General features: G+C 38.1%; 1 protein-coding gene across 1 annotated transcript in view; it reads left to right on the top strand.

The window, feature by feature from the left end:
- The window catches only part of PSMD1 (proteasome 26S subunit, non-ATPase 1), an 83,745-nt gene that overhangs the window by 44,427 nt on the left and 25,704 nt on the right, over nt 1-13,614 (top strand). The window contains exon 17 of the mRNA XM_052657062.1: nt 9,842-9,956. Coding sequence (XP_052513022.1) covers nt 9,842-9,956 — 115 coding nt within the window. The remainder of the gene's footprint in view (nt 1-9,841; nt 9,957-13,614) is intronic.

Raw genomic sequence — 13,614 nt, forward strand, 5'->3', positions numbered from 1 at the left:
CTTTAATTTGGGGGACTGTGATAAACTCTGTCATTATAGCTTAAGATAATTTTGTTTACAGTTAACCCTAGGCTGTTTTTCCTAATTGAGAAAAAATAAGATACAGCCTAGAGATACTGGAGCTTTAATTCTGTGGAGATTCTGCCCAGTGAGCCTTAAAGTGATTTCCAGAGTTTTAATTTCTACCAGTGAAACATGTTTCTTATGCAGCTTTCATGCCTTTGTTGCCGAACATAATTAATTTGCTCTGATTACAACCTTATATAGAAGAACACAAGAAGGTTTGAATTCTACATGCATATATAAGTTTTAGAAGAGACGTTTTCATTGCTTATTTTTAAAAAGATGACCTCTGGATTTGGCAGTTGACTCTTGGCAGGTTTTTTTGTTGTTTTTTCTTACCCCCTATGGATATATTGGGAAAAGTATATGATAGGTAATGAAAATATATTTCTGCCTTATTTTAGAAAATTAGCGTAGAAGTCTTAACAGCTATGCTATCTAAGCATCCTTAAACTAAAAGACTAGCTTAGTACTAGAACTTCGGCATTTTCAAAGCTTCCCTTTAAAAGATTATGTAATAGGGGACTTGCCTGTTGGTCCAGTGGTTAAGAGTCCATGGTTTCAATGCAGGGAGTGCAGGTTCGATCCCTGGTTGGGGAACTAAAGATCCCACATGCTACACAGAAAAAAATAAAAGATCATCATAGATCACTCATATTTTTAAGTTATTTAATTGCTTCTCTGTTGGCAGTAGCATTTATGCTGTTTCAAATTTATGTTCCTTGGACAGGACTGGGCGACTTCACTTTCACTTTTCACTTTCATGCATTGGAGAAGGAAATGGCAACCCACTCCAGTGTTCTTGCTTGGAGAATCCCAGGGACGGGGGAGCCTGGTGGGCTGCCGTCTCTGGGGTCACACAGAGTTGGACACGACTGAAGCGACTTAGCAGCAGCAGCAGCAGCAGCAGCTTGTGTGAAAGTTAGCAGAAAATATTTTGTTCAGTTCTACTGAGCACTTCAGATTTTATTCAATATTTGCTGCTTTATTTTAACTCAAACTTATTTTAGAAAAAAAATATTTACTAATAATTTTGGGTGAAGACAAAATAATCCTCAAGAACAATCAGATAAATTTTAATGTGCCAGAATTTCTCTTCAGGAATATGGAAATACCTTAAAATAGTGCTTTATTCTGAACCACAGTTTGGCTTCTGTGCTCATGCAGGCAGGTAGGTAGCTGCAAAATGAGTAATGTCAGATTGGAAATAGCATTATTATATTTAATGAAAAGACGTGTATGAAGTAAACCTTCATCAATTTGTGTTTACAGATAAATGTTTTAAAATATTCGTTGAGTATATTATAAAAATACCGACCATTATTATTATATAATTCTGTGTCAATACTAACCCTTCTACCCACATTCACTCACTTCTTTTTTTAAACCTTAACTAAAAGTAGTTAAAATTGGTTCCTAGAATGTTTTTATTTTATATTTGTATTTTTAATTAGCTTAATGGCTAGGGACCATAAGTAGTTAGAACAATTACTTATTGTTGTAGTTAACAACAACTTTGAGTTATTAGAAGCATAACTGACAATCAAGAGAGAAAGCAAAATAATAATACTAAATGAAAGAGTAGATGAGTCTAACTGACAAATAACTAAATCTGTGCTCTTGAACCTCATGCACATTAGGTAGAAGACTGTCTGTAAGTCACCACTTCAAATCTTTTTTATACTAAACACACACAAAAACTTGTCTTTCCCCTGTCTTTAATGAAAAAAACCATTTGCCCATGGTAGTAAATCTAAGCAGTACAAAAGAATATTCAGTGATAAATTCACTCTTCAGACAGTTTTAACAAACACATTTCCCTCTCTTCTCCAAAACAGAGTAACGGATTAAAAGATGGACGGCTCTTTGGTAATAGTGAATAGGGCCAACTGAAAAAACAGGAATTAAAAAGAACAGGCATGTAGTTCTAGTCAGAATAGAGACTTGTAGCTCTCATAACTCAGCCCTCCACAACTCTTGTGTGGTATGGTAATCGATATAGTGATGACTATAACATATTTAATAAAGCTTCAAATGAAAGTGAAAGTCGCTCAGTTGTGTCCAACTATTTGCGACCACATGGACTGTAGCCTGCCAGGCTACTCTGTCCATGGAATTCTCCAGGCCAGAATATTGGAGTGGGTAGCCTTTCCCTTCTCTAGGGAATCTTCCCAACCCAGGGATTGAACCCAGGTCTTCCTCATTGCAGGCAGATTCTTTACCATCTGAGCCACCAGAGAAGCCCAGGAATACTAGAGTGGGTAGCCTATCCCTTTTCCAGTGGATCTTCTCAATCCAGGAATTGAACCAGGGTCTCCTGCATTGCAGGCAGAGGCTTCACCAGCTGAGAGCTTAATCTTTTTTCAGCTCTTTTCTGGATGATTGGAATAAGTGAAATGCATTTTTTTTGAGATTTCAAATATCTGGAAACTTTGTGTAGAATATGTTATTTATAGAACTAGATGAGTTTATTTAATTAATTTATCATGAACTCCAGATAAATTAATTCTTACATAAGTAGCTTAAAGGTCAGTTTCAAACTCTAATCTGACTATAACCAAAACACCTAATTGGTGCCTTTTTTCCTAAAATACTGAATTTTATCCCTGAGGCCTTTTGTTTTGTTGAATAGAATCTGTCTTCTACTTAAAGGGGCAGTGTAGTATCTTTTATAGGTCTAGGAAGGCAATTTAAATATCAGCCAAGGATAGTTGGCTAGTTGGATAGTTTTTACCTCTCAGTCATGATACCTTTCAAACACTTAACACATTAATGAATCTTTGACAATATGTGGATTGTGTTCATTGCATATTCATTCATGTGTAAAGCAGTTGTTGAGTTCCATTTGTTTCTGGAGATACAGTGAAGAACAGAATAAGCATGTTTTGCCTTTATATATAATTTATAATCTATGGGGGATGCAAACAGTGTGAGTGAGTGAGTGATAGTCGCTCAGTCGTGTCCAACTCTTGGCGACCCTGTGGACTGTATAGCCCGCCAGGCTTCTTTGTCTGTGGAATTTTCCAGGCAAAAATACTGGAATGCGTTGCCATTTCCTTCTCTAATCAGATACTCCAACCTGATTCTCCTAATCAGACACTCCCTTAAATATAAGATTACAGTCTCTCAGAAAACCTCCTATAGAGACACAGAACTTCAGATCCAAGTACTAACAGAGTAAATGAAAATCTCTCAGGTCTTCAAAGATTTCAAAGGGAGGAAAGGAAGCCAGGTTGAAAGAAGAGGGGGGGAGTGGGGGGCAAAAGGGTGGAAACAGTATCCTGATAGAGAAGGCGATGGCAGCCCACTCCAGTGCTCTTGCCTGGAGAATCCCTGGACGGAGGAGCGCGGTGGGCTGCAGTCCATGGGGTCGCCAAGAGTCGGACGCGACGGAGAGACTCACTCACTCACTCACTCACAATATAGGTATGGTAGAGGTAAGACTAGCTCCTTCAACAGGGCCTGCACTGCAGCTCAAATACATCTTGACATTTTTTTTTAATTTCTTTCTTATTCATTATTTTTTGATGAGATCAGTGAAATAACTGAACTTTAGTAAGAGTAGCTGTTTTAGACTTAGTCTGTTCTGCTTAGACTCTTTGTGCTTATACTCCCCTGATGATTGAATTTACCGCTTATTTTCATGAAAGGCTTAAGCCAATCTGAAAGCTCAGTCAGCTTTCAACTTCTTCTTAAAATGTCTTTTCATCCATCCTATTCTTTGAGATCATGTTGTCATCCCTCTTTTCCATAACTAACTTCTACCTAAATTCTTAATCCCAACTCTTTATGATACTATTTGCAATCTTGCTAAATAAAGTATCTTTTTCACACATAGAATCCATGCCTTAAATACTCGTTTTCTCAGCTTTAACTTCTTTCTTGCAGACGTGCTCAGGTTTACCACTTAATGAAAAATAAAACCTTTCTTTATCCCTTCAGTCTCTTTCCTTCATCATTAGACTTCTTTAGAAAATTGCCTATACTTTTTCCTTCTTACTGGGCTTCCCTGATAGCTCAGTTGGTAAAGAATCTGCCTGCAATGCAGGAGAACCTGGTTTGATTCCTGGGTCAGGAAGATACCCTGGAGAAGGGAAAGGCTACTCACTCCAGTATTCTGGCCTGGAGAATTCCATGGACTGTATAGTCCATGGGGTCACAAAGAGTCGGACACAACTGAGCAACTTTTACTCCACTTTGCTTCTTACTCCCTACCCAGTCTGTAACCCTTGTAATCAGATTTTTATCCCCAACACTCTACTAAAATAACTCTGTTGTTCAGTTGCTTAGTTGTGTCCAACTCTTTGCGACCCCATGGACTGCAGCATGCCAGGCTTCCCTGTCCTTCACCGTCTCCCTGAGCTTGCTCAAACTCATGTCCATTGAGTCATTGATGCCGTCCAACCATCTCGTCCTCTGTTGTCTCCTTCTCCTACTGCCCTCAATCTTTCCCAGCATCAGAGTCTTTTCTAATGAGTTGGCTCTTCACATCAGGTGACAAATTTCAAACTTTTCCCCTCTATGTTCTTGACTACAACCCTTTCCAAGTCACTGTTATATCTTAACCAGATTTCTGAGGTAGCCTCTTAATTGGCCTTTTTTCTACCTTTACCTCTGGCCTCAGTAGAGCAGCCAAAATGACTGTTTTTAAACAAGTCAGATCATATCATTCCTTTGCTTAGAATCCTGATAGCCCTTCATTTCACTCATAGTAAAAGCCAGTTTCCTATACCCTGCCTCGTTTTCATCTGCTCTTCCCTCTTCACTACTGTCAAACTGTTGGCGTCTTTGCCCCTCCTCAAACATGCTGGATGTCATTCTGCCACAGGGCACTTGCATGAGCTGTTTCCACTGCCTGTATTCTTCCTCTGGATAGCCACTTGGCTCACTTCTTCACTGACTTAGCTTAAATGTCACTTCATCACTGAAGGTGCCCTGACTGCACCAGTGAATGCTGCAGAATGCCCCATTCTCTTGGCTCTTCCAAGGCCCTTTACCATGATTTACTCTTTTTGTTCCCATGGAGCTTCAGCTTTTTACTTACTCTGTCACTTATTATTGTCCGTCTCCTACTAGAGTGTAGTCTTTGTCTTTTTTGTTTACCGTTCTCTTTGAGTTTATCCTGCTTGGAGTTTGTTAAGTTTCTAGTCTTTCATCAAAATTTGGGATGTTTTTGGCCATTGTTTGAGTATTCTTTCAGCCTTCTCTTTTTCTTCTCCCATTGGGACTCCTATTACGCATATGTTGGTGTGTTTTGTGATGCCCACAGGTCTCTTAGACTCTGTTCGTATTTCTTCATTCTTTTCTTTTTCTACTCCTCAAATTGGATTGTCTCAGCCAACCTAACTTCAATTCTCAGTTAACCTAAGAAAGATGGTATTATCTCTGCCTGTTCTGCTGTTGAGCCCCTTCTAGTGAATTTTTCATTTCTTAGTTTGCTCATTTAAAGGGCAGGGCTCGGAGATATGCTGATAATGCTATAACTTTTTGAATGTTACACTAGGTTCAGAAATGCACTCTGAGATTTTTAAGAGCTTTGTTGCTTATTACGGGCTTCCCTGATAGCTCAGTTGGTAAAGAATCCGCCTGCAGTGCAGGAGACCCTGGTTCGATTCCTGGGTTGGGAAGATCCCATGGAGAAGGGATAGGCTACCCACTCCAATATTGTTGGGCTTCCCTTGTGGCTCAGCTGATAAAGAATCTGCCTCCAATGTGAGAGACCTGGGTTTGATTCCTGGGTTGGGAAGATCCCCTGGAGAAGGGAAAGGCTACCCACTCCGGTATTCTGGCCTCAAGAATTCCATGGACTGTATAGTCCATGGGGTCACAAAGAGTCAGATACAACTGAGTGACTTTCACTTTCACTTCTTATAGTGAAGTAGCAATTTCTTTATATAAATCTTATGAATCTACTTTCTTCTCACCTCTTTGAGGAGATTTCATTCCATTTTGGCATCACCTGAAAGCAATGAATCTGTTTGGAAACATACCACAAGTTTATCTAAAACTATAATAATTTTTAGTTTTTCAAAGTAGATGATAAAAAAGAAATATTAAAAATAGGACTAAAATGATAAGGTTTGAGGCAGGGTCTGTGTGGTTTTGTTTTCCTTATGGTACTTTACATGTTGTAGAAGGATAATTCTTTAAATACTAAATTGATGGTAAAAAACTACAGTAAAAACTAATTTAAAAACTGCAAATAGCAGTAGCTTAGGATACAGAATCTCAAGGGACACTGTCTTTTGGAGATGAAACTTTTCTTTTTCAGTTATTTTTCTGATAGTATTTTATATATTTTTTATATTGAGATGAAAACAAAATTCAAAGTATATACTATCACCCCTCTTTTAATCTCTAAATCTCTTACTCACTTTCTAAACTTTTATGAACTAGCCAAAAAATAGTGCAGGAAATGTTCATGGAGACAGATGAACTTTTATTGCTGATCAGGGATTAGTCATTTAAATACTTAATTACACTGATCCAAAGGCATTAAAACAAGATACAGAAATTATTTTATGATGTTATCTTAAGAGATAAATGTTTACATAGAAAAACTAACATTCAAGGAATGTCAGAATTATCTAAAACAACTGAATGAAAATCTTATGAACTTATACACTTATTAAAGAGTTAGTGTGTTTTCTACTAATTTGCAGGTTCTTCCTCCATATCTTGCCTAGCCCTCCCTACCCCCATTGCATCTCTGTGTAATATAATGTGGTTTTTGGTCTTCTGTATTTCCTATAAATTGATACATATAAAGACTTGGTCCAATTCAGAGTCAGTTTTTCACTCATTTCTTCTTTTCTCTCTCTCTCTTTTTTTTTAATTTAAGGAGAGGCTGGCAGTGTGCATAAGGTATAAGGTCTAGTTGTTTTTCTTTTCATGATGTTAGCAGTCTGATAATGATGCTGATATCCATTAATTTCATTACATGTTACAAAATATTGACAATATTGATATGATTTTGTCATTTATTCATTTATTAGCTTAGTTTTAAAAAGTGTATATTTACCAGCATGTATGTGTGGGCTTCCCTGATGGCTGTGTGGTAAAGAATCCTGCCAATGCAGGAGACACAGGTTCGATCCCTGGGTCTAGAAGATCCCCTGGAGAAGGAAATGGCAACCCCCCTAATGTTCTTGCCTGGGAAATCCCATGAACAGAGGAGCCTGGCAGGCTACAGTCAATGGGGTCACAAGAGTTGGACATGACTTAGTAACTAAACAATAACAATAGCATGTATGTATGTGTTTGGATAAAGATTAACATAACGAAGTTTTGCTTTCAGTCAATGTTTGCATTGCGATCATTGCTTGGCAAAATTCATTTGTCCTTTGAGAGCTGCTTGTTGAAAAATTTAAGTAAACCTAGAACATTATCGGAGAAGGCAATGGCAACCCACTCCAGTACTCTTGCCTGGAAAATCCCATGGACGGAGGGGCCTGCTGGGCTGCAGTCAATGGGGTCGCTAGGAGTTGGACACGACTGAGTGACTTCACTTTCACTTTTCACTTTCATGCGTCGGAGAAGGAAATGGCAACCCACTCTAGTGTTCTTGCCTGGAGAATCCCAGGGACGGGGGAGCCTGGTGGGCTGCTGTCTGTGGGGTTACACAGAGTTGGACATGACTGAAGCGACTTAGTAGCAGCAGCAGCAGTAGAACGTTATGATTTGGGGACTTCCCAGGTGGTGCTAGTGGTAAAGAATTCATCTGCCGATGCAGGAGGCATAAGAGGCACAGGTTCAATCTCTGGGTCAGGAAGATCCCCTGGAGAAGAAAATAGCAACCCAGTCCAGTATGCTTGCCTGGAGAATCCCATGGACAGAGGAGCTTGGCAGGCTACAGTCCATAGGGTTGCATAGAGTCAGACATGACTGAAGCAACTTAGCAGTCATGCATTATTTTATTTTGCTCTTGAAGAAGTTGAATGTCTCAGCTAATTTATGAATGAGTTTGTCATTCCTTGTCTTAACAGATTTTTTGAAGAATGTGTCAGAGTTGGAATAATTATTAATAGACTGAGAAACATATAAGAATTTTTTTATGTGCTTTTGAGTTTATAGCCCTTACAGCCTGTCTCAGTCATTATGGTAATAAACTAAGTAAAGCTTTCCAATTAGGCTCCCAAACAAAGCTCTGTATTTGTGTTTACAGGCAAATTTTTTTCTAAACCTCATAATAGTTTATATTAATAGTTAATACCTTTTTTTAAGCATAATACTTTTAACAAGGGGAGAGTTGTAAAATAAGATTTTAGATACATTTCAGATAAACTCTTTGTGAGTCACTTTTCCCTGGACTATCCTGTCCTTGCAGCTAAGGGGCAAAGTGGGTGGAGTGTTCTCTGTGCTACCAGCTCCCTGAAAAGTCAGGGAAGAAATCTGGATGTCAGAACCCTAGGTATAATCAGTTTCCTGGGTTTAATATCCAACTGGTTTTTACATTGTTTTGAGTGAACTTTTGGGTATGAGTTACACTTTTTTAAAATAATAAAGTTAGGAAATAATCCAACCTTCCCTTACAGCAAAGTTCTTCTCCCCACTTCACCTTTTTGAGGTATGGTTGATGTATAATATTGTATAAGGCCTAGATGTACAACATAGTGATTCACAATTTTAAAAGACTCTGTTCCATATATAGTTACCATAAAATATTGGCTATATCCCCTGTGTTGTAGAATGTATCTTCATAGCTTATTTACTTTATACATAGTAGTTTGTACTCTTAATCCTCTACCCCCGTCTTGCCTCTCCCCCCAAATTCACCTTTATAGACAGTTTTCATAAGTTTGACTCTACTTCATTGGAAATTTGAATTTACCCATTCTTTGGGGTTTGAGGCTAGAGGACAGTTTCAGCATAGAATTATAGGTTTGAATTGGTCTGTATGTAATAACTGCTTTCATTCACAACAAGATACTTTTTTTAACTTTCTATTGAAATGTAATATATGAATAGTCTTTTTTAAGTTTCTGTTGAAGTATAATATACATCTAAAAACATGCACTTAATTAGCCTAAGCTTGGTGAATTTTCACGACTGAACAGCCTGTGTGACCAGACCTAGTTCAACATCAGCACCAGCCTTTCAGAACCCCCCTTACACTCTCTTCCAGTTATTATACCCATCAGGCTGCCTCTCACAAGTAACCACCCTAACAGGATAGTCTTTCAGAGAGGAGATGAGATACTTCATTTGTCAGGGTTGTCCTCTTTTCTCTATTTGCTGCAAATATGAAGAGAATAAGAAAAGAACAACTTCTTTTTTCTTATCAACACAAAAATAATTGCTGAAGACAGAAAACAAAAATCAAAATTCTTTCCATACCGACTCCTATTTACCAATGTAATATTCCATCAGAGTAATAACTGGAAGATTTAAATCATTTGGAATCATGTTGGAGTCTCTGTAAGTGACATGTGTCTTCTGAAACAAGACCCAGAGTAAGCAGCGGTTACGAGAGGTTGCAGAGCAGAGTTGGCCCCCACCCCCTCCCCCCATGGCTGTTTCCCACCCAGGAGGAGACACAAGGAATGACAGATGCTGGGATGCAGAGCTGTGGTTGAGGGATCACCTGATACTTTCCTTTCTTTGCTTACAGTCTCTGAACGTTGATGATAGATTTCTAATATCAATGTTAGAATTCTGTTGGAGATTTTTAATCTGGCAACTTCTGTGTTGAATGTAACTCTGTTGTTTGCCATAACTTTCACAGAATTGATTAAAGTTGTTCCATCTTGATTTAAAATACGTCTCTGTCTCTCATCAGGACCCCTGAACAGTGCCCTAGCGTTGTTTCCTTGTTGTCAGAGAGTTACAATCCACACGTGCGTTATGGAGCTGCCATGGCCCTAGGCATCTGCTGTGCTGGTACAGGAAACAAGGTAAAGCCCAAAGCCGGGCTGGCAGCTCTTCCTGGCGCCAGACTGTTTCCCTAGCAGAAGAGTTTATGGAACAGCTGTGAAGATACAAGCGTGCTGTAAGCTGCACTTGCCTCGCAAGCTAAGCTTTCCCGAACTTCCCCACTTTACTGTGCCGGATTGCTGAAAGCGGTTTAAGAACAAACCATATTACATGGGTGGCTCTAGTAGAAAGAATGCTGTTGAATTTTTTAAAAAGCATTGATTTCTTTAAAAAGAAGAGAAAATATTTTTCTCGTTGAAGAACTACTCTGGCCATTTTACATTGTTATTTCACATATTTAATTTGCATAATTAGTATTGTGGAAATCAAAGTTCTTGTTGAGACCACCATGGTCAGTTCAGTTTGATTTTTTGTGTGTTTGTTTTAACCTTATACCTAACTGCTGTTTGTCTGTTTTTTCCTCAAGAACGTAATAGGTAACCTGGTATTTGTTAAGCCCTCAAAAGTGACAGAAAGAGTTGGGCTAGGCACATTGATGATTCAAAAACAGTTTTTCGTGAGATTCATAAAGAAACGCACCAGTGTTTTAATAACAGGTATTCTTGATCAATAGCAATGACATAATCACCACATTTTGCCTTTCATAGCACACGTGAACACATCTTGGCTAGTTCCTCAAAAGTTATACTTTTTCTTTTAACAGTGCACAAGTGTGTGTCTGTGTGTGAAAGAGAGAAAGAACAGGAAGATGGTTATATCCCCAGAGTCTTTACATCAGAATGGAGCCATGTTTTAGAAATCATTTCTTATCCAAACTAAAGTAAAGCATAATTTTTAGTTTATTAATTGATTCCAGGAATTAGATTTTAACTTGCTTGACTTTTCTCTAATAAAGAGGGTTAGTATTGGATACAAATAATTTTTCCTAGTCACATAAAACATTATTGAAGCTAGAAATTAAAATAGGCATTTTCACTGTGTGGCAAGAATTGTATAAAAATTTATAAAAGAGACATGCCCTTCCAGTATTCCCTTTCTGTCTCCTTACCCTGCTTTATTTTTCTTCAGAGCACTTAGTACCACCTGACATACTTTTATGACTTAATCGAGCAAAAGAGTTCTTGGTCAAATACAATGAACAAATGCTGGGATGTACAAAGCTCTAGTGGTTTCTTTCTCTTTTTTTTTTTTTTTTTGACTTTTTATTTTATTTTGACCTATTTATTTATTGTCTGTCTCCTCTCCACTGAAATGTAGGGTCCCTGAGAACCAAATATTCACTGCTAAAACCTAAAGTCAGACCTGACACATAGTAGAGTTTCAGTAAACATTTGTCAGTTGAATGATAGAGGGAAGATCATTTTAAGGATATGATGAGGAGCAAGTTGGACATGGTTTCTGCCCTCACAGTTTTGTTTTTAAATGTTTTCATTTTTTTGGAGGAGAATTTCTTACATGAAAATGTATCTTCAATTTTATTAGAGAAGTCATTCTGTGTATAAAATACAGTTTATAGATATTGGCCTTTATTTTTTTCCAGACAGATCTGTTCTATAAATAAAGGAAAAATATAGTTGAATGTTATGCAAAGTATTTTCTCCCTCGGGTCTTTAGTAGACATTTATGTCAGACCTCATAAGTTAAATGTAAATTAGATTTTTTTTCTTTCCAGATTATTCTGAACTTAATATGGTATCTAGGAGCAAATGTTCTTTGGGACACAGCATCTGACAAGTTAATTCAATGAACATTTTTCATTACTCTTACTAAACAAGTCTGCTTTATTTCTAGATAGTTTATATGATCTACTTATGAATATCTGTCTGAAGTTTGGCACTTTAATTTTCCTTCTGGAAAACCTGAAACACCCTGTTTATTCTAAAATATGTTTTTGAGCTTATATCACATACTTTAAAGGGCAAGGTAGTGTCTTCTAACTTATAAGTTGGAAATTTTGTTAGATTTTTATCATGACTACATCATAAAAAATATATAAATAATATTTGAAAAACTTATTCTTCTAAACAACAGCACTACATTTTACAGGGAAGTGAGAAAGAACACACTTATGTGATGTTTGTTTTATCTGTGAATCACTCTTGATTTTTTTTTTTAATAAATAAATTGACATGTAAGGAAATCATTACTCCCCACCCCCGAAAAAGGATTCAATTCATTTACCCGGCTTTGAAACAAAGGACATTTGAGAAATTACATACTGTATTGAAATAAGTTTGATAATCATATAAACTCATTCTTCTGTTCTTCCAGATTTATACTTACCTAAGGACCTTGTAAAAGGTGCTAAACAAAGCTCCTGCAGAGTGTTTAACAGAGCAAAAGAGTTCTTGGTCAAATATACAAAGCTCTAGTGGTTTCTTTCCCTCTCTCTCTCTCTTTTTTTTTTTTTTTTTTTTTGACTTTTTATTTTACATTGGAGTACAGCCAGTTAAGAATGTTGTGATAGTTTCAGGTGGACAGAAAAGGGACTCAGCAATACATATACATGTATCCATTCTCCCCCAAATTCCCCTCCCATCCAGGCAGCCACATAACAGTGAGCAGAGTTCCCTGTGCTAAGGAGTAGGACCTTGTTGGTTATTCATTTTAAATATGCAGCGTGTGCATGTCGATTTCAAACTCCCTACCTATCCCTTCCCCCACCCTTCTCCCCTGGCAACCAGAAGTTCGTTCTCTAAATCTGTGAGTCTGTTTACTAGTGGTTCCTTTAATTAGCTTTCTTCAATAACTTCAGATATGCAGATGATACCACCCTTATGGCAGAAAGTGAAGAGGAACTAAAAAGCCTCTTGATGAAAGTGAGAGTGAAAAAGTTGGCTTAAAGCTCAACATTCAGAAAACGAAGATCATGGCATCCGGTCCCATCACTCCATGGGAAATAGATGGAGAAACAGTGGAAACAGTGTCAGATTTTATTTTGGGGGGCTCCAAAATCACCGCAGATGGTGATTGCAGCCATGAAATTAAAAGACACTTACTCCTTGGAAGAAAAGTTATGCCCAACCTAGATAGCATATTCAAAAGCAGAGACATTACTTTGCCGACTAAGGTCCGTCTAGTCAAGACTATGGTTTTTCCTGTGGTCATGTATGGATGTGAGAGTTGGACTGTGAAGAAGGCTGAGCGCTGAAGAATTGATGCTTTTGAACTGTGGTGTTGGAGAAGACTCTTGAGAGTCCCTTGGACTGCAAGGAGATCCAACCAGTCCATTCTGAAGGAGATCAGCCCTGGGATTTCTTTGGAAGGAATGATGCTAAAGCTGAAACTCCAGTACTTTGGCCACCTCATGTGGAGAGTTGACTCTTGGAAAAGACTCTGATGCTGAGAGGGATTGGGGGCAGGAGAAGAAGGGGACGACAGAGGATGAGATGGCTGGATGGCATCACTGACTCGATGGACGTGAGTCTGAGTGAACTCCTGGAGTTGGTGATGGACAGGGAGGCCTTGCATGCTGCGATTCATGGGGTCGCAAAGAGTCGGACATGACTGAGCGACTGAACTGAACTGATACATTCCTGGAGCCCTTGATGTACTAGATACGTTTGGAGCCCTTGATGTACTAGATACGTTTTTGAATCTGCAAGAGGGGTTAATATATAGTATGCCGGAGTTCCCAAACTTATTTAATCAAGGAATCCTGTTTTCATGGAACTGTTA

Source organism: Budorcas taxicolor, chromosome 2 (assembly GCF_023091745.1).
Source record: "Budorcas taxicolor isolate Tak-1 chromosome 2, Takin1.1, whole genome shotgun sequence".
In the NCBI taxonomy this organism is placed as follows: Eukaryota; Metazoa; Chordata; class Mammalia; order Artiodactyla; family Bovidae; genus Budorcas; species Budorcas taxicolor.